General features: G+C 41.3%; 1 protein-coding gene across 2 annotated transcripts in view; it reads right to left on the bottom strand.

Annotated features, from left to right (window-relative positions):
• LOC109058313 (MOB kinase activator 3B-like) overlaps positions 1-21,727 on the bottom strand; it is a 35,478-nt gene that overhangs the window by 691 nt on the left and 13,060 nt on the right. Inside the window, exon 3 of one of the 2 annotated variants that reach the window (XM_042723356.1) lies at positions 411-613. In XM_042723356.1, coding sequence (XP_042579290.1) covers positions 411-613 — 203 coding nt within the window. Of the gene's footprint in view, positions 1-410; positions 614-2,905; positions 2,935-21,727 lie in introns of those variants that run through there. The other variant, XM_042723359.1, reaches the window with a different exon arrangement.

A 21,727-nucleotide genomic window follows, 5' to 3' on the forward strand; every position in this document is an offset into this window, starting at 1 on the left:
CAATATCACAAACACTCACACACAGATACTGAAGTTTTAATGATTCGTCCTGTCATCACTGATTACAAATCTCTGACTTTCTCTCGTTTGATGAACAGAAAAGATCACAAAGCATCTTTGACTTCAGAAGACCTGGAATTTGCTTTTCTGTTTTTAGCTCCTGCTCACTTTCTGTGTGAACATCTCACTGTGCTTCACAGAAGAAAGAAAGTCGTACGGCTTCAGAAAAAGATCATCAATGCAATCAGAATCAAGAACATGATGAGAAAGCAACATCATTCCCGACTGCAGATTCTGTTCATTTTAAATGAAGAGAGTTTCAGAAGGAAGTAAAATGACGCTTTATTGTATTTACGCCATGGAAGCAGACACGGCTCGGTCCACATGTGAACGTCTGGTTCTGTTCTCACCAGCGGCTCCAGCTCCTTGCGCTCGATCAGGTTGAGTTCGGTGGTGAAGAAGTAGAAGTGTTTGTAGCAGGTGTTGACGTGTGCTTCGGCTCCCATCAGGAGGATCCGGTCGAAGTGATGGATGTAGACGTGCACAAACACACGGAAAAGACGACACAGGATCTTCTTACAGATCTGGATGAAGTTCTTTGGGAAGGGAATTCCTGAAAGACCAACACACAAAGAGGAAGAATGAATGTAGAAAATCAAACAGAAAACAGAGAGGAAGTGGCAGAGGATGAAGATGTGGAGTAGAAATGTCTCACAAACAGAGGACTAGTTTAACAATCACAGGAATGAAACAAACACCTCACAATCTCAGTAACAGTCAGGGCTGTGACGGCTGTCTGCTGCAGCCGGTGCTAGTGCACGTGACGTCACGCACTCTATAACAAGCATAATACGAAGTTTTGTACACAAATGTAATAACAGTAATAGTTGCAAATAATTTTATTTAGACTATAAGTCTATGGTAATTCACAAATTACTTCAAACACCATACACAGCGTTTCCTTTAGATTGGCAGGTTTGAGCGCAGGAAAATACAGATTATGCATTCAGCAAATTTATTTTGTGTTGGGCGATGGACCTAGTTATACTACATCGCCGATCTGGAGCCGTCTCCATTAGGGCTTGAAAATAGATAAACCGTTAAAAAAACTAATAAATTCAATCGGTTCACTCCGAGCAGAATCGATATTTTAACGTTTCTGTTCCTGCGCTCCTCTGATATTATTACCGTTCCGAAACCGGTTCAGGTGGAAGAAATACTGGTTAATAATGTTATTTTTTTAAAACAACTTTATTTGCCTATAATTTGCATACTACTACTACTACTACTACTACTACTACTACTAATAATAATAATAATCTTTACTCAAAAAGAAAAGGAAAAAAGAGATCTGGTAACGTTAGCCGATAACTCGCTGCGCTAGTCACAGCCAATACAACATCATCTTTTCTAGATTTTGGCCAAATGTACGCTACTAAAAAAACTTTAAAGACATCAAAGTATTTTTAAGATATTTAAAAATGTTTGCTGCATTGTTAAAAAAAAAAACAAAAAACAAAACAAAAACACGTGTACTGTATAAGATTGCGTTTTGAGAGTGAAAAAAAAAACACGTCGCATTTTATTAGCCCTATTACTTTTCAAAATAATGAAGGCTAAAATGCCTGTAGTCTAAAGCAAAATGTTTACCAACATTATAAAAACAGTTATTAGTTTCTCTCCAAAACAAATCCTCTAAAGTTTAGGCTATAAAAACCTCAATCCAAAAACAAATTAATTTAAGGTGAAGCTGATGCCTACCTCTCTCATTCAGCACGAATCCAAATGTTTCCATGTTCCCGATGTATCTGGATGCTAAAATATTATTTATTATATGGTGTTTGTACTTTCATCGACATCATCCTTCACACCGGCTTTATCAGCACAGTGAGGCGCGGTCACGCTGAACACAACACATTCTGTACAACGGAGCAGTGTAACTTTTTATTTGTTTCTTTAACTGTATTTTATTTTGATAATGAACGGGCTTCAATATAGCAAAATTAAGTTGTGTGTGCGCGTAAGGCGTCAGCGCGATGGTCATATGGTTAAACAGAAGCAAGACATTATTCAAAGCTGTCAAGCTTTTGCAAAATAAAGAAAACTACTCTCTGCTGTTTCGTTTTCCTTTCCGAAAACTTTGGAACATGTCACAATGAACCGTAATTTAGCACATTGTTTCTATCGTTTCGTTAATCTGTCAATACGATTTAAGTGAAATATATTTAGTGTATGCCTATGTTCCTTTTTATGTAAGCCTATAGTTTTTCTGTTCTCTCCATTCACAGAAGCTCTGCAGGTGCGTGTGATCTGTTGAATTCATCTTACACTATCCTCAGATAAACTCTAAGAGCATCATTACCTCTGATGAGTTCACAGCTGAGCGGACATTTCACTCGCCAGCTTCAGCGTCACATTTGCATAGTACTACTGGAATTCCTGATTGGTCGACAGCAAATTTCAAATATTAAATGGAACGATACAATAACGTTATTAACCAGTTAATGGACATTTCAAATTTTCGATTCTGTGTGGAACTATACAATTTGATTTAGTTTCTGTTTCTGGTTCTGTTCCTGTCAAAATTTTTTGTTCGTTTCCGGTTTTCGTTTTCGTTTTCGTTCCTTGAACCGGTTCAGAGCCCTGATCTCCATTCATGTCACCCATCTGTGTTTGTACAAGTGTCTTCAGGTTGCCGTGATCGCGCACGCCTGGCTGGTCAGGTTTGGTGAGGCTTTCACCAAACTAGCCAAATACAAACGAGACCGCGATAAATGAAAGATGTGGCAACGATTCCGACTTCAAGGAGAGCTCGTGCAGACAAAGAGTTAATGCGCCGCAAAACTGGCTGCTTAATACGAATATCACAAGCTCTGTAAAAACAGGAAATCACCTGAACACCTACAGGAAATGTCCTTCTCTACGGCAGCTGACCTGAAAAAAACAAGGAAAAATGAAAAAGTCCTTTTTTGGACGATCTGCTGAGCGTGCTTAGCATCACTCTGTTTATGATGGACGAGTCTGAATGGAAAACAGCAGGAATAAATCTTGCATTTGCATCATTTTTTTAAGTACAAACAAATCATGAAGCAGTTATTCTTATGCAAAATAATGCTTGTGTACTGGTGGAAAGACTGTACATGTGGCTGCTGTGTAAGCGTATGTGAGTTTGTGTGCTTGTGACACTGAATTAGTGCCTTTGTTTCCTAACAAAAGCTCATTATGTTCTGCTCATGGCCGAATGAAAGGCTCCTTGTTTTCAAACTGTGGAGCAGCATTCAGATCTCAGATCAGCAGCTCTTATGAATCAATTAGACTTCAGACTCACTTTACTCTAGATCACAGAAGCAGAGGAAACTGTTCAGCGTTTTGAAGAACAGCAAAACCGTACTTCATCTGAGTTCAGGTGGAAACAGCCTCGTTTCACTCAGTAACCACAGATGTCATGTTTCAAGCCATATATTCATCAGTCCAAAAACACAGGAGTCAAAAAGAAAAGACTCGGAATGACTAGTCAGGTTAAAGCTGCTATACAGTATTTGTGTCGCATCGCTCGCTGTTATATAGTGTGTACGGCTGTGTGTGATTCAATTATCTACAGCATGAAGAGATCTTCATAAGACTGTCTGAAAGCCTAGTCAGCGCAGGATAAGCCGAGCTGCTGACCGGTTTAGGCTCTCAGTCATGTGATTGGTTGGGGAGGGTGGGTTAGTTACTGTAGGTCATCAGCCCTCTTAATCTGCTCATAATACGGCCTTAAAAAACAAATACAGTGAACATGTATATTCTGCAGCTCGATGAACCTTCACGTAGGGCTGGGCGATATATCTAACGATATAATGATGCGCATCTAGTCAGTAAAGCCGGTTCCCTGATTAGCGCTAAATCGCCATCACCTGCTTTCAAATGGACCGGCAATTAACAAACACAGCCGTAGATCACTGACAAGCTACGCAATATCGCGTTCATTATCGAAGGCGATACATCTGCGGTAATGAACCCGATATTGCGTAGCTTGTCAGTGATCTACGGCTCTGTCTATTAAATGCCGGTCCATTTGAAAGCAGGTGATGGCGATTTAGCGCTAATCAGGGAACCGGCTTTACTTACTAGATGCGCATGATTATATCGTTAGATATATTGCCCGTGTCATGTTTCACGTTCTGAAGTAGAGTTTGATAGCGGCTGCAGACGCTGAGGAGCTTCAAAGTTATGATGATTCTAGCCGGGTGTCGCTAGTGGGGGGTGGGGGGTTGGAGTGTTGTGTGACACTACAATGTTCTCCTGACTCCCCCACTTAACGTGATTTTGCGATCGTGACCCACTGAACGTGGAAGGCCCCACAGCAAAAACAGAGCCCAGAATTTCCCAGCGATGCCACTGAATACTAGACACAAGTGCTAATTATGAATGTGATTTATGCTGGGGTCTCTATTAGACATGTAACAACATAATCTGGGTGTAGGGATAAAAACAGTGCTGTACTAGTCAGGATTTTGTGTTCGGCTCGCAGGGGTTAGTGTCCAGTCAGTTTAGATCAGGCTCTCAATTCTGATCCTTCCTTCCTATGAAGTTTGCTGCGACAAAATACAATAGAACCTATTATGCGCGCTACACTGGATGCGGCGCAGTGTGACAACATCACTATAGAAAACTGCTGCTGCATTCTATTTATGACATATTGACACAAATTTCAAATAATTTTCAGCGGTCGCTTTGTCGTGTCCAGTGTAGACAGACTTTACCGTGCATTCACACCGCCGCCGGTAAGAGCATCAAAGTTGTCGGAGGTCATTCATTATCAATGTGAGCAGGTGGTGAGAAACTTTGCTACCTCTTAATGCTTCCTCAGATTTGATAGCAAACTTTTGATGCCAGAAATGAACCTGGTTAAAGTTATAACTGAAGCTGAAATGTGTGTGCTTGAAGTGTGAAAACAAACCTCGTTGGTTATTTCACATCAAAAGCACTTTTGAGTTTCTGCTTACCATATTTAATGTGCATGAGATAAAATAAAAATGCAAAAAAATTATAATAAGCACTAATAAGTACTTCTTAAGTTGAAATTAAATTGTAAGGAGTAAATCGTTTTTTTTTTTTTTTCAGAAATGTAATCAAGTAAAAGTATAAGTGTATTGTGGGTTTTGTTTCATGTTTTGTCATGTTCATGTTTTCATGTCTTTTATTTTGTTATTGTTTGATTGCTGTTTGTGTCATGCTTCCCTTCCCCTCTTGTCTCCATGCTATTGGTTCCTCTTGTTCATTGTGTCATGTTCTGATTTGTTTATTGTCTTGTCATGGGATTATTAGTTCTGTTTACTTATTGGTTGTTTTAGTCATGTGCCTTGTTCTCCATTGGTTTGTTCATGTCATGTGTCCATCATTGTCAGTTATAAATAGCCATGTCATTGCCTTGTTGACTGTTGTGTACTAATGTTATGTACCTGCTGTTGGTGAGTCAAGTCTGTTTTAGTGAAGTCTGTTCATACCTTGTCAAGTCAAATCTGTGTTTATGTTTGGATTTTGGATTGCACCTTGTAAATAAACTGCACTTGGGTTCATCTACGCTCGCCTTCAGTGGACTTTACAGAATACACAACCCGTACCATGAACCCAGCAGTTTCACACCTCCTCTGCCTTCGTCAAGATGATAGGCCTATTGAGGATTATGTTCAGGACTTTTGTGGACTCTGCAACCAAGAGGATTGCTAATACTCTATTCACACACATTACCATTGCTTTACTCACTGTTACTTGCTTTAATGGTGGATGCATGTCTACCTTTGAGTGCAGGTGACACCGAATGCAGCTCGAGCTGGAGGCCGTTGAGAAGCAGATTCGGGTCCTGGAGCAGAGGCAGTCCCAGCTGAGAGAGTGGAGAGCCACGCTGGAAACCTCCCAGGCTGACACTCACAAGTCTTGGTTATGTATACAGCGCACTACTAACAGTCCCACCACCTCTACTCCGTGTGTTTCTATACACAGGCCCGATGCACCCAGGACGCGATCTGCCCAGATGTCCTTCACTCCGGCGCCGGGACACCACGGACCCTGGGTGCATCCGCAGTGGAGGATGCGAGCCAGGCCCCAGGTGACGACCTCTCCCCCTACGATCTTCGAGATCTCCACATGGTACTGCTTCGCTCCCCTCCGCGAGACAGAACGTGATGCTGTGATCGTCGGAGACTCCATCGTCTGACACGTCCGTGCTACGTTAGCCGAAGGTAAAGTGCACACTCACTGTTTCCCTGGTGCTCGTGTTCTCTGTTTCTGGGCAGATACCCGCGATCCTGAAGGCTGACAAGAGTCCCAGAGCAGTTGTGCTTCACGCCGGGGTTAACGACACCACGCAGCGGCAGACGGAGACGCTGAAGAGGGACTTCAGGAGCCTGATCGAGACGGTTCGCAGCACAACACCCGCGGCGACGATCATCGTGTCAGGACCACTGCCCACGTATCGACGAGGACACGAAAGGTTCAGTAGACTTTTTGCTCTAAATGAATGGTTATTGTCATGGTGTAAAGAACAGAAATTGCTCTTTGTTAATACTTGGAATCTCTTCTGGGAGCATCCTAGGCTTTTTCACGCTGATGGCCTGCAGCCCAGCAGAGTTGGAGCGGATCTCCTCTCGGACAACATCTCCAGGACTCTACACTCCATATGACTAGTAAGCAAAATGTCACCAGGCCCACTCATCGTTTTAATCATATGCTAGATTTAATTATATCGCATGGAATCGATCTTACTGACATAGATATCGTACCTCAAAGTGATGATGTTACTGACCATTTCCTTGTATCGTGCATTCTGCGTATTGATGATAATAACTATATGGCTTCGCGTTATCATCTGGGCAGAACTATTGTTCCAGCCACCAAAGACAGATTCACAAATAACCTGCCTGATTTATATCAACTGCTCTGTGTACCCATAAATACACATGAACTAGACAAAATGACTGGCAACATGGGCACCATCTTCTCTAATACATTAGAAGCTATTGCCCCCATCAAATTGAAAAAGGTTAGAGAAAAATGTACTGTGCCATGGTACAACAGTAATACCCACTCTCTCAAGAAAGAAACTCGTAGTCTTGAGAGCAAATGGAGAAAAACTAACTTGGAAGTTTTAAGAATTGTGTGGAGAAACAGTATGTCCAGCTATAGACAGGCTCTAAAAACTGCCAGGGCCAGATGCCACCTGATCTAAATATTCCCTCACAGTTAAATAGTAATGACTTAAATTTTTATAGTGTAACGTTACAGAAAATATGTCTGAAGATACTTAGAAAAAAATTTTTACATCTCAAAAAAACAGAAAATATTTAAAAATAAACATACTCCATAATGTAATGATAAAAATGAAACTTTCATATATTTTAGATTCATTGCACACCAACTGCAATATTTTCAGGTCTTTTATTGTTTTAATACTGAGGATTTTGGCATACAGCTCATGAAAACCCAAAATTCCTATCTCAAAAAATTAGCATATCATGAAAAGGTTCTCTAAACGAGCTATTAACCTAATCATCTGAATCAACTAATTAACTCTAAACACCTGCAAAAGATTCCTGAGGCTTTTAAACAACTCCCAGTCTGGTTCATTACTCAAAACCGCAATCATGGGTAAGACTGCCGACCTGACTGCTGTCCAGAGGCCATCATTGACACCCTCAAGCGAGAGGGTAAGACACAGAAAGAAATTTCTGAACGAATAGGCTGTTCCCAGAGTGCTGTATCAAGGCACCTCAGTGGGAAGTCTGTGGGAAGGAAAAAGTGTGGCAAAAAACGCTGCACAACGAGAAGAGGTGACCGGACCCTGAGGAAGATTGTGGAGAAGGACCGATTCCAGACCTTGGGGGAGACCTGCGGAAGCAGTGGACTGAGTCTGGAGTAGAAACATCCAGAGCCACCGTGCACAGGCGTGTGCTTTTGAACCAGAAACAGCGGCAGAAGCGCCTGACCTGGGCTACAGAGAAGCAGCACTGGACTGTTGCTCAGTGGTCCAAAGTACTTTTTTTCAGATGAAAGCAAATTTTTCATTGAAGCAGTCATTTCTGCAAAAGGATTCCCGACCAAGTATTGAGTGCATAACTGAACATAATTATTTGAAGGTTGACTTTTTTTGTATTAAAAACACTTTTCTTTTATTGGTCGGATGAAATATGCTAATTTTTTGAGATAGGAATTTTGGGTTTTCATGAGCTGTATGCCAAAATCATCAGTATTAAAACAATCCCTGAGACCTGAAATATTTCAGTTGGTGTGCAATGAATCTAAAATATATGAAAGTTTAATTTTTATAATTACATTATGGAAAATAATGAACTTTTTCACAATATGCTAATTTTTGAGAAGGACATATAAAATCTACAGCGTCTAATACTTTAGTTTTATCCATCGCACCCAAAGATAAACTGCAGTGCTTTACAACTATAGGACAGGAAGAGCTAAATAAACTTATCACTGCATCTAAACCAACAACATGTTTATTAGATCCTGTACCCCACTAAATTACTGAAAGAGTTGTTACCTGTAGCAGAAGAACCGCTTCTCAATATTATTAACTCGTCGTTATCTTTAGGTCACGTCCCAAAACCATTCAAGCTGACGGTTATTAAGCCTCTTATTAAGAATACACAACTAAATCCTAGTGAACTGGCTAATTACAGACCCATTTCAAATCTTCTATTTATGTCTAAAATTTTAGAAAAAGTTGAGTCTGCTCAATTGTGCTCCTTCCTGCAAAAAAATTATCTCTATGAAGAATTTCAGTCGGAAACTGCACTTGTCAAAATTACAAATGACTTGCTTCGTGTCAGACCAAGGCTGCATGTCATTGCTAGTTTTACTTGATCTTAGCGCTGCGTTCGACACCATAGATCACGACATACTCCTAGATAGATTACAAAACTATACAGGTATCCAAGGGCAGGCTTTAAGATGGTTTAGATCCTACCTGTCCGATCGCTACCACTTTGTTTATTTAAATGGGGATTCATCTTATTTATCACCAGTAAAAATATGGAGTTCCACAAGGATCTGTCCTAGGTCCTCTGCTATTTTCAATCTACATGTTGCCCCTTGGTAATATCATTAGAAAATACGGGATTAGTTTCCATTGTTATGCTGATGATACTCAACTATATATCTCAACGAGACCAGATGAAACTTCTAAATTATCTAAGCTAACAGAGTGTATTAAAAATGCAAAAGATAGGATGACGAATAATTTTCTCCTATTAAATTCAGATAAAACAGAGATATTACTTATTGGACCAAAAAACATTACACAGAATCTCGTAGATTACAATTTGCAATTAGACGGATATACTGTTACTTCCTCTACTGTAAAAAAAATGGTTGTTATATTAGACAGTAACTTGTCTTTTGAATATTTCCCATGTTAAAAAACAGCATTCTTCCATCTTAGAAACATTGCCAAGCTACGAAACATGTTACCTGTTTCTGATGCAGAAAAGCAAGTTCATGCATTCATGACCTCTAGACTGGACTATTGTATTGCACAGCTAGGTGGCTGTCCTGCATCCTCAATAAACAAGCTACAGGTAGTCCAAAATGCAGTGGCTAGAGTCCTTACCAGGTCAAGAAAATCATATTACCCCAATTTTACAGTCTCTGCACTGGCTACCTATTAAGTTCCGTATCAGTTACAAAATATTATTACTTATAAGGCCCTTAATGGTTTAGCTCCTGCGTACCTAACTAGTCTTCTACCACGCTACAATCTATCACGCTCCCTAAGGTCACAAAACGCTGGACTTTTGGTAGTACCTAGGATAGCAAAGTCCACTAAAGGAGGTAGAGCTTTTTCACATTTGGCTCCCAAACTCTGGAATAGCCTTCCTGATAATGTTTGGGGTTCAGACACGCTTTCTCCGTTTAAATCTAGATTAAAAACACACCTCTTTGGCAAAGCATTCAAATAATGCATCTCATAATTTTGGACTGCAGTTATATCTGATCAAACGCGCATTATTATTCTTTAGCTTGGGTTAAACTAATTAATCTTACTTGGCTGGAACAGCAGCTACGCTAATTATGTCTCTATTTGTTTCTCTGTTTTGCCACAGGAGGATTTACACAAGCTCCAGTCTGGATCCAGAACACCTGAGAAGAGATGATGCCAGCCCCTCAGATGATGCTAACCCAGAGACAACATACAGAACTACCACATTTTGCTATAAGTTTGATTGCATAATTGCTGTTAATAGTGTTAATCGTCTGTTTGTATACGTCTTTTATTCATTTTTCTGAACATTTCTGCTATATGCACATGAAATGACAGTCATCACTGATAAGCTACTAATAAATATTGTAGAAACTTAATTTTCTGTAAAGTTTCTTTGCAATGATTTGTATCGTAAAAAGCACTATACAAATAAACTTGAATTGAATTTTTATGATGTGGCCCTTAAGGACATCTTTCGGGTGGGTCTTAATGAACCCATTAGTTTCCAGCTACCTGGAGGGAAAATACACTGGTCTCTGGAGGAATATATTGTCCATGCTCTTTTGCTGGCTGGTTCAGCGTTTACTGGGGAAGGGGAAGTCGTGGCCTAGTGGATAGAGAGTTTAACTCCTAACCCTAAGGTTGTGGGTTCGAGTCTCGGGCCGGCAATACCACGACTGAGGTGTCCTGCTCCTCGGGCGCCGCAGCATAAATGACTGCCCACTGCTCCGGGTGTGTGTTCATGGTGTGTGTGTTCAGTGCTCTGTGTGTGTGCACTTTGGATGGGTTAAATGCAGCACGAATTCTGAGTATGGGTCACCATACTTGGCTGTATGTCACATCACTTTCACTTTTCACTTTACTGTGGGTGTCATGGAGGACCACGGCACTTCACCTAAGCCTCCTCAGGTTATGACTACTACAATGGAGCAATTTCACGTTCCAACCATCATGTCTGGGATTATTAATGTCACGGATCCCGCTCATGTCACGTCAAAGTCTACAGAGCCTGCTAACACCATGCCTGCCAAGCCACAGCCTACTCACGTCATGTCTACTATGCCAAAGCCTGCTAACATCATGCCTGCTATGCCAAAGCCTGCTAACATCAGGCCCGCTACTCCAGGACCTGCTCACATGCCAGTTAAGTGTAAGTTTACTCATGTACTGTCTACCAAATTAAAGCCTGGTCACTTCCTGTCTGCCAAGCCAGAATCTGCTAACCTCATGTCTGCTACCCCAGGGCCTGTTCCCATCACATCTGCCAAGCCAAAGCTTGTTCACGTCATGCCTGCCAAGCCAGCACCTGTTCATGTCATGACTGCTATGCCAAGTCTTTCACGTCATGTCTGCCAAGCCAGAGCCTGCTCACATCATGCCGGTCATGCAAGAGATTCTTCATAATATGGCAGCCATTCAAGAGCTCCATCACAAGATGGCCGCCACACAAGAGTCTCTCTACAAAGTGGCCACCCTTCTAGAGTCTCGTCATGTCTCAACTAATCATGGCCACCATTCCAGAGCCTCGTCACGACATGGCCTCCATTCCAGAGCCTCGTCAGTTCATGGCCACCATTCCAGAGCCTCGTCACGACATGCCGCCATTCCAGAACTTCGTCACGACATGGCCGCCATTTCTGAGTCTGCTTACATCATGCCTGTCAAGCCAGAGCCTTCACACAAGATGGCCGCCACGCCTGAGTCCCCGGCCAAGATGGCTGCCACGCCTGAGTCTCGCCATATCATGGCTGTCACAGAGACTGTTCCCGTGACCTCAGTGCTTCCAGTAATGGCAATCGCCATTGTGAGCGTGTGGGCTGCATACTGCGCTCCAGAGATCTCTCCTGTCAATGAGTCTGCTCCTGAGGCCGCTCCTGACCATGAATTCACTCCAGTGCCCCCAGAGGCGGCGGTGTCCACTGCAGAACCTCCAGAGGAGGCGGCTTCCGCTGCAGAAACTCCCGAGGTGGTGGCGCCCACCTTTGAACTCTCTGCCTGTCCTGTCACGGCCACGGAGGCCGTTCACAAACTCACTGTCTGTTCCGTCATGACCACAGAGGCTGTTTATGAACTCACTGTCTGTCCTGTCAAGGCCAAGTGGCCTGTCCATGTATCTGCTCCGCTATGGCTTTCAGCTCTGCCTGCACTGCCCGGCCAACCCGCTCTGCCTGCGCCGCCATGGCTCCCCACTCTGCCTGCTCCACCAAGGCTCCCCGCTAGGCCTGCTCCGCCATGGCTCTATACTGCTCTGAATCTGCTCCACGGCCCAGGTCCCCCTCTATTTCATGGTCTGTCACTGCTCCATGGCCCAGGTCCCCCTCTGCATCATTGTCTGTCTCTGCTCCACAGTCTGAACCTGCCTCTGATTCACGGGTCTGGCCCTCCATCCCTCCCCCTGTTCTGCCTCCACTCCACCACCCTCCTGTACTTCTGGGGTTTTGTTGTTTGGGTGTCTGGAGCTGCCCTTGGGGGGGGGGGGGGATGTAATGTGGGTTTTGGTTCATCTACGCTCGCCTTCAGTGGACTCTTTACAGTAAGTAATCAGTTTACATTTTATATGAATAAACTACAAATACCCCAAAAATAATACTTAAGTACATTAATCCAGTAAAATTACTCAAGCATTTTACAACCCTGCAAATAGCAAACATCTCAAAAAAGTAGGCTAGTATTATAACAAAATTATGGCTTTACAAAAACACATTAAAATAAAACAATAAATATGATAACATGATAAATTAAACAAAAAAAAAACGTTATTTTCTGACTGTATTTAACATTTTCAAAACTGTGTGTACATACCTACAACTTTTCAAATTTTATGTTTATAAACATATGCTTCTGAAAATGGATCTTTTCTATCCCTAATCAGGGTTAATATTTAACATTTTAGGCTCATATTGACAACAAAGTATGTGCTTTCTGCAAATGTAATTGTGCAAGTGTAATTGATTAGTTTATTATTTTTTTATATTATTCATATCAGAGACTTCAGAGTTGTGATGGCAGAAGTTTCAGGAATGTTTAATAGGCCTATTGTGTGTAAAACAATCCCGCAACCTACATGTCTTGTTAGACACGGCACACAAACAGTATTACTTTATTTTAATATGTATATAACACGGTTTCTTTTGATAACTGATGATAATAGTGCTCTGCTCTCGTCCAAGCTTTTCATGGCTACAATAGCGGTGTGAGATCAAGTAATCAGCTCGCAGTGCCCTCTGCTGGTGAAAAAAAATCCCAATCATATGATAGCCAGTTGGCTAAATTGGTTGGACTTTTCCAGTGTATTTGCAGGTTGTTTTGAACGTGCTGTAAAACGGGGACATTTCCAGGGACAACTCCAGTCGGGGACAGGACACCAAAAAAAACAGGACTGTCCCCGGAAAACGGGGTTTGCACTTTTATTATGTCGAGAAGTGTACATCCAATCGACTTCACGCGTGGCAGTTGTGTTGCTGCGGACCCAAGGGAGTGCAACGTACAATTCACTAGCAATACAAAAAAAAGACACGTTCCGAATTAATAAACTTTTAATAAATTACAGAACAGCACGAGCCGAAAGCGGCGTGCCTCACGCCTATATGTTCCCAGAACGGACACTGCACTAGTAATACAAAACACACAGGTCTGTTAAGAGCAATACTTTTAATATAGACAAATTATTATTAGGCTGGCCTACTGTACGTTTTTTATGACTGCTGTATTCGCAAGTATTTTCCAAGCAAATTAAGTGCACTTTTTTTTTTTTTAATGTGAAAAATTACTGATTAACATGCCGGATAAAATGAAGTTCATGACGTTCACTCTTGATCGATTCATATTCAAGGGCGAATGAGAACCGTTTCACGGGGGGATGCCAGGTGTTCAAAAAAAAAGAAGAAGAAGAAAAAAAAGAATATTCAAATCTCAAAATTGAAAATCTAATGCCAACCCACCGAACAAATATTTGAATAATTTAATATTCTGGTCCAGCCCTAGTTTCAGAGTAATTATACTAGCTTGCGACCAAGTAGTTAAACAGTAAGTAATATCAAGAAATAATCATGGAATTCACATACATCAAAGTGGCCTCAGATGACATATAATCACGAATAAATCAAAAATTTCACAGACTAAATCTGTCCCGGTAACAGATCTTTTGGATCTGAGCCTTAAATGAAAGTCTGGAATCAATTAGAACACCGAGGTAACTTGTATTCAGATACAACTTGTAGTCTTTCCCCAATACAAAAACATTTGGCACTATACTTGAACTATTACAACTTCATTTATTTATTTATATGGCTCATCTTTTTCCAAGATGGCGACGCTGAGTTCGGATGCCATCCAGGTCGCTCCACTTAGATTGTGTTTTTTTTTTTTAACTTTTGTATTTACTTTTGTACTTTCTTTTGCTCTCTCTTTTTACACACATATCGTCTGCACTGATCACTTACCACAAAGGAACACTTTTGGACATTGGACACCGTTTCACTAACCTGTTTCAGGACACTTTAACCTCCAACCCATTGTGGCCATCTGAGATTCTCCGGAACGCCGAGATAAAGAATTGCCACTTGAATAACCCACCGCGGCAACAGATCAAGAAACACAGCGGGGATTTGCAACAGACTGAGGAAAAGAGCACACAGCCCTCCTCGCCAATGTCCAATCTCTGGAGAATATGATGGACGATCTTAGAGCCAGGATAAGTTTCCAATGGGACATTAGAGACTGTAACATCCTTTGTTTGTCTGAAACATGGTTCACGAACAAGGCTGTCGCTAGTGGGGTGAAAGGTGGTGACGATTATAGGGGACCACGCCTGAGGGGGGGCCCCCATCGTTCTCAACCAACTGGCTGAGGCCAGCCTAAAAAGATGCTCAGCTTTCCTACGTGTCCTCCTGCACCTGAACGAACAAATACCAATCGCAGTTTAAACATGCAAAACATAAAAAGATGTTTTGTGCACAGGGCGCACGCAGAAGAGACAGGTCTCAAAGCGCTTTAACACACGAATTTGCCTCCTCTTGCTCCTGTACCGACAAATACATACAAATTTGTCAAAATACCTGTCTTGGAAAGGAACCTCGAAAAAACTGTTGGTTATGTCTTAAGTGAAAGTAAACAGTGGAGAAAGAAATCGAATGTGTATCATTATAATGGATGCACTGTCTCTTAAAGTGGCCCCGCCTAATTTACAAGCTGCTGTAATGTTAATCCAAGAAAATGAATAAAGAAAATTACTCACTGCTCTTTGTAGTTTTAACAGGAATTAATCCACAGTCAAACAAAAAATTATTCAGACACCAGATATAATTTTTGGTATTTTTTTTTACCAGTGAGTGCAGGACACTATAGTTCATTTATGTAAGTAAGTATAGCTAAATATTATACCCAAAAATTTGTCATACAGTGAACTACCGGTAAAACTGATGAAGAAAATTTACTCTGACCTGACCATGTTTTGCTCAAGTGTTTTTTCTTTAATTTCTAATGTGAACTTTTTACACCATAGACTGAACAAAATTAAGCATTGCTTTGTAACTGGTCAACAAAGTACTGATAGTTGTGCAAATGTTTTCATACTAACAGTGGTCTGAATTTTTGGTTGATTGTAATTGTAACGGTCGTGACCCGATAATAAATTGAGAAAACACACCAATGAGGTTTTCTTAAGGTAAACTTAAATTCGGGCGCCAGACAGGAGTAACCCTGTCAATACTTTAAGAAAAAATAACCCAGATAGCATAAATACCACCAGTTACATACAGGTCCTTCTCAAAAAATTAGCATATTGTGAAAAAGTTCATTATTTTCCATAATGTAATGATAAAAATTAAACTTTCATATATTTTAGATTCATTGCACACCAACTGAAATATTTCAGGTCTTTTATTGTTTTAATACTGATGATTTTGGCATACAGCTCATGAAAAACCCAAAATTCCTATCTCAAAAAATTAGCATATTTCATCCGACCAATAAAAGAAAAGTGTTTTTAATACAAAAAAAGTCAACCTTCAAATAATTATGTTCAGTTATGCACTCAATACTTGGTCGGGAATCCTTTTGCAGAAATGACTGCTTCAATGCGGCGTGGCATGGAGGCAATCAGCCTGTGGCACTGCTGAGGTGTTATGGAGGCCCAGGATGCTTCGATAGCGGCCTTAAGCTCATCCAGAGTGTTGGGTCTTTGCGTCTCTCAACTTTCTCTTCACAATATCCCACAGATTCTCTATGGGGTTCAGGTCAGGAGAGTTGGCAGGCCAATTGAGCACAGTAATACCATGGTCAGTAAACCATTTACCAGTGGTTTTGGCACTGTGAGCAGGTGCCAGGTCGTGCTGAAAAACGAAATCTTCATCTCCATAAAGCTTTTCAGCAGATGGAAGCATGAAGTGCTCCAAAATCTCCTGATAGCTAGCTGCATTGACCCTGCCCTTGATAAAACACAGTGGACCAACACCAGCAGCTGACATGGCACCCCAGACCATCACTGACTGTGGGTACTTGACACTGGACTTCAGGCATTTTGGCATTTCCTTCTCCCCAGTCTTCCTCCAGACTCTGGCACCTTGATTTCCGAATGACATGCAAAATTTGCTTTCATCCGAAAAAAGTACTTTGGACCACTGAGCAACAGTCCAGTGCTGCTTCTCTGTAGCCCAGGTCAGGCGCTTCTGCCGCTGTTTCTGGTTCAAAAGCACACGCCTGTGCACTGTGGCTCTGGATGTTTCTACTCCAGACTCATTCCCACTGCTTCCACAGGTCCCCCAAGGTCTGGAATCAGTCCTTCTCCACAATCTTCCTCAGGGTCCGGTCACCTCTTCTCGTTGTGCAGCGTTTTTTGCCACACTTTTTTTTCTTCCCACAGACTTCCCACTGAGGTGCCTTGATACAGCACTCTGGGAAACAGCCTATTCGTTCAGAAATTTCTTTCTGTGTCTTACCCTCTCGCTTGAGGGTGTCAATGATGGCCTTCTGGACAGCAGTCAGGTCGGCAGTCTTACGCATGATTGCGGTTTTGAGTAATGAACCAGGCTGGGAGTTTTTAAAATGCCTCAGGAATCTTTTGCAGGTGTTTAGAGTTAATTAGTTGATTCAGATGATTAGGTTAATAGCTCGTTTAGAAAACCTTTTCATGATATGCTAATTTTTTGAGATAGGAATTTTTGGGTTTTCATGAGCTGTATGCCAAAATCATCAGTATTAAAACAATAAAAGACCTGAAATATTTCAGTTGGTGTGCAATGAATCTAAAATATATGAAAGTTTAATTTTTATCATTACATTATGGAAAATAATGAACTTTTTCACAATATGCTAATTTTTTGAGAAGAACCTGTATATAAACTCAAATTCAAAGAAATAATCCACAAATGTCACAGAATTCCATTCAGAAATGTCTGTATTTTTCACAAAAAACAAAACAAAAACAACCACTTGAAATTACCAGTCACAACAGAAAAAAAAAACAAAATAAAAAATAAAATAAAATTATATATATATATATATATATATATATATATATATATATATATATATATATATATATATATATATATATATATATATTTATATGTTACTCACTGCAGTTTGAGAGGAAACTGGTTAAATGAGGGTGTTGAAAGTGCAGAGGTGAATTGTGTGAGTGTTTGGGGAAAGACCAGCCACGTATCCAGCAAGCCGCAAACTTCAGTAACGGTGAACTTGTGTTGGTGGAAAAGGGAAACAGCCAGGATCCAGACGGTCGTTAACAGCTTGATCGGGAGGTTTAAACGCTCAGCGCTGAAGACATCGCCATGGAGAGCGGTCCACTCTCCAGCATCCGCTCCAGCAAAGACACAGCGTTCACCCGAAGAGGACTACGTCACCGCCACACAGGTAAGTGTAGATACCTTCCTTCTACTTTTTATATTTTTCCGTCCAACAACCCGCCAGCAGTTCATTCGTTGGGTACTTTCAAATGGCGTTCAGCTTTCATTGAGGCTTTCCGGTTCTCACCTCCAAAGCGCACTCATCACAAACTCCACGTTTCTTTCGACACTTTCTCCCCCCTCCTTCTGTTCAAATTCCTCCTTTTATGAGATTACCTCATTTCCTTTTCTCTCATTTGAACAACGGAAATGGGCGGAGACAACATTGATTTCATTTTGTTCTTGGAATTTCAGCTCCGCAAACTATAGCAAATAAACTGTGATAATGTGAGAAAAGTTGAAAGTGTCTGAATAAATTTTTTTTGACTGTATATTTAATTTTTACAGAATAATTAAATTTTACAGACTATGCAGTGCTATTTTACATTTGATTATTCAGTTTCTGTACCTGGACACCTACAAACTTGAAAAAACTTAAACATTGTGTAAATAGCACAAATGAATAAATAGAACGAACGTACAATTGAAACGATTTCAAACAGGGCCCACTGGTACAACCTGCACTGGGGCCCCGCAAACCCCAACTATGGCCCTGCTCACGCCCTCGGCCCCAGACACTGCTGTAACGCCATCTGATATTTCTCTGTTTTACGGATGGATAGAACAGCCGAGGCTGGTAAATCCAAAGGTGGTGGAGTGTGTTTCATGATTAACAAGAAATTGTGTGACCCCAGGAATATCTCCACTCTGTTGCGCTTCTGCTCGCCTCATCTGGAACATTTATCCATTATTTGCCGCCCATTCTATGTACCCCGAGAGTTATCATCAAACATTGTTACTGCTGTTTACATTCCACCACAGGCAGACACAAGCTTGGCTTTGTCTAAGCTTCACGATGGGCTCAGCGGTTACATTAACAAACATCCTGACGCTGCCTCTATCATCCATAAAGTCAACCTCAGGCAGGTCATGCCAAAATTTTATCAACATGCATCCTGTCCAACCAGAGGACTGAATACACTGGATCATTGCTACTCTCAGTTTAAGAATGCCTACAAAGCTGTAATATAAACAAAGGCTTGTTCTAGAACCCCTGGTGCAGAGGGTGGTGACGCGCTGGTCCACCCACTCTGAAGCCATGCTACAGGCGGCTCTTGATGACGTAGACTGGGACATGTTCTGAGCGAGTTCCTCTGACATCAGCGAGTTCACGGATGTAGCATTAAGCTTACAATAACTATACAATAACTATAAGGACCATCTCAAATCAGAAACCATGGGTGGACAGAACAATCCGTGCTGCAGTAAACAAATGCAATGCTGCATACAATGCCAGTCTCTCGTCTGGGAACATGAGCGAGTACAAAACATTGTGCTATGATCTCAGATGGGCGGTAAGAGCCGCCAAACACCGATACAGGGAATGCATAGAGTCACATTTCCAGCTAAATGAATCCTGACACATGTGGCAAGGACTAAGAACCATCTGTGCCTTTGGAAACAAATCCTCTGCAGCTGTGAGAGCAGACCCGTTGCTGGCTGACGAGTTAAACTCTTTCTACGGCCACTTTGAAGGCAACCGAGGCAGCGTGAGTCTGCTGATCAATGCGTCAAGAAGCTGCAGACAGAGCAGCGATAATCATGTAATCACTGTGTCAGAGGACGAGGTTCAGAGGGCCCTAAAGCGAGTGAACGTCAGGAAAGCAGCAGGTCCTGATGGGATTTCTGGCCGTGTTCTGAGGTCCTGTGCTGATCAGCTTGCTATTTTTAATGAGTCTCTTGCTACCTCAGTGGTTCCCACATCCTTTAAAAAAAATCTGTCATCATCCCTGTGCCTAAGAACAATAAACCCTGTTGCCTGAAGGACTATCGTCCAGTTGCCCTCATGTCAACAGTCATGAAGGTCTTTGAGAAACTTATAAAGAAAAACATTTGCTTCTCCATCCCGGATACTTTACACCATCTTCAGTTTGCTTATCACCTCAACAGATCTACTGAAGATGCCATCTCTCACATCCTGCACTCTTCCCTCAAGCACATTGACAGCAGCAACGGGAACTATGTAAGGCTGCTATTCATCAACTATAGCTCAGCTTTCAATACTATAGTCCCCATCAAGCTAGCTTCTAAACTCATGGGCCTCGGCCTGAATTATTCACTCTGCAACTGGATTCTTGATTTCCTCACTAGTAAGTAGACATGTGCCGATATTCGGTAATGCGATATATCGCGGTAATGAATAGTCACAATATTGTTATCGTGGGCACTTCTAAATACCGAGAATAATTATATATTACAAATTATTCAGAATTTGGAATGCATTTTAAGAATACTTTTCCCATCAACTGGTCAAAATGCACAACACCACTGTATGCTGCTTTAAAGATGCATGTGAGCTCTGATGTAAACGAGCACACATGAGAAGCACATGGAGGAACAGTGAGTGACGTGCTGAATGAAAGCACATTCACTCTCTGACAGCAGATGGTGCTAAACTGCAGAAAATGCAGCATTTACCCTGGAAACCCCATTCAATTTTTCCATTTTAATCTGGACTACAACATTCCCTAGATATTGTTTGAAAGTGTTTTGATTCTTTATTGTTCATTAACACTTTACATTAGGGCTTCATTAGTTAACAAACTGCCAATGAAGAATTCTTCTGAACATTCATTAATCTTAGGTATTCCAATATTTAATAACACATTGTTAAAATCGAAAGTTGCAACTTTGTTATTTAATGAGCTAACATGAGCTAAGACTTGATTTTTTTTAACAAAGATTAGTAACTTCTGTAGCAAATGTAGCTATTGCTCACTGTGAATGTTAATGCATTAACTAAGGTTAACTAATGAGGTCTTATTGTAAAGTGATATCTATGGGTCTTTAAAGTTCTTTTGCACTTTAATCGGTGTAAAACTTTTAACTTTAAATATATTTTCTGTATTGCTTTATTGTATTTAAAATGTTCAGTTATTTTTGTTATAAGAAAAAAGTTATTTAGCCTGTTTTACTGTATTATGACCACTTTTTAGAAACTTAATTGCAATACCGTGATAATACCGTATACCGTGACAAAACATTATCAATTAATCGCAACAGGAAAATCTGATACCGGCATATCCCTACTAGTAAGACCTCAAGTGGTGAAAGTAGGCCAGTTCACCTCCGGCTCCATCACCCTGAATGTAGGAGCCCCACAGGGCTGTGTCCTGAGTCCCCTGCTCTACTCACTTTACACACATGACTGCATGTCTTCCCACAACTCCACATCTATTATCAAATTTGCTGATGATACTGTGGTTCTGGGCCTCATTCACAACAATAATGAAGCCGCATACTTATGTAAGGGAAACCGGTCAATTTAGCTCAAAGGGAATCATTTAATAATGATAAAAAATAATCAGACCGCATACTTGGATGAGGTAGAGAAATTAACATCATGGTGCCAGGACAACTCTCTCTCTCTGAATGTGAGTAAAACTAAAGAGATGATTGTTGACTTCAGGAAGAGACAGCAGCAGCCCTATACTCCTCTTATGATCAGTGGGACCCCTGTGGAGAGGGTAAGCAGCTTCAAGTACCTTGGTGTGAACATCTCCGAGGACCTGACTCGGACTTCACACATCCAAACTCAGGTTAATAAAGCCAGGCAAAGAATGTCCCATCTGCGACAGCTGAGGAAATTCAGAGTCCCACCAGCAATCCTGAAAACTTTCTATTCAGGGGCCATAGAAAGTGTATTGACTCAGTGTATATCAGTGTGGTATGGGAACAGCTCCAGTCATGACTGCAAAGCCCTGCAGAGAGTTGTGTGCTTAACGGAGCGCATCTCAGGGTCTGCTCTCCCCTCTCTGCAGGACATCTACCTCAAATGCTGCAAAAG

Source organism: Cyprinus carpio, chromosome B5 (assembly GCF_018340385.1).
Source record: "Cyprinus carpio isolate SPL01 chromosome B5, ASM1834038v1, whole genome shotgun sequence".
In the NCBI taxonomy this organism is placed as follows: Eukaryota; Metazoa; Chordata; class Actinopteri; order Cypriniformes; family Cyprinidae; genus Cyprinus; species Cyprinus carpio.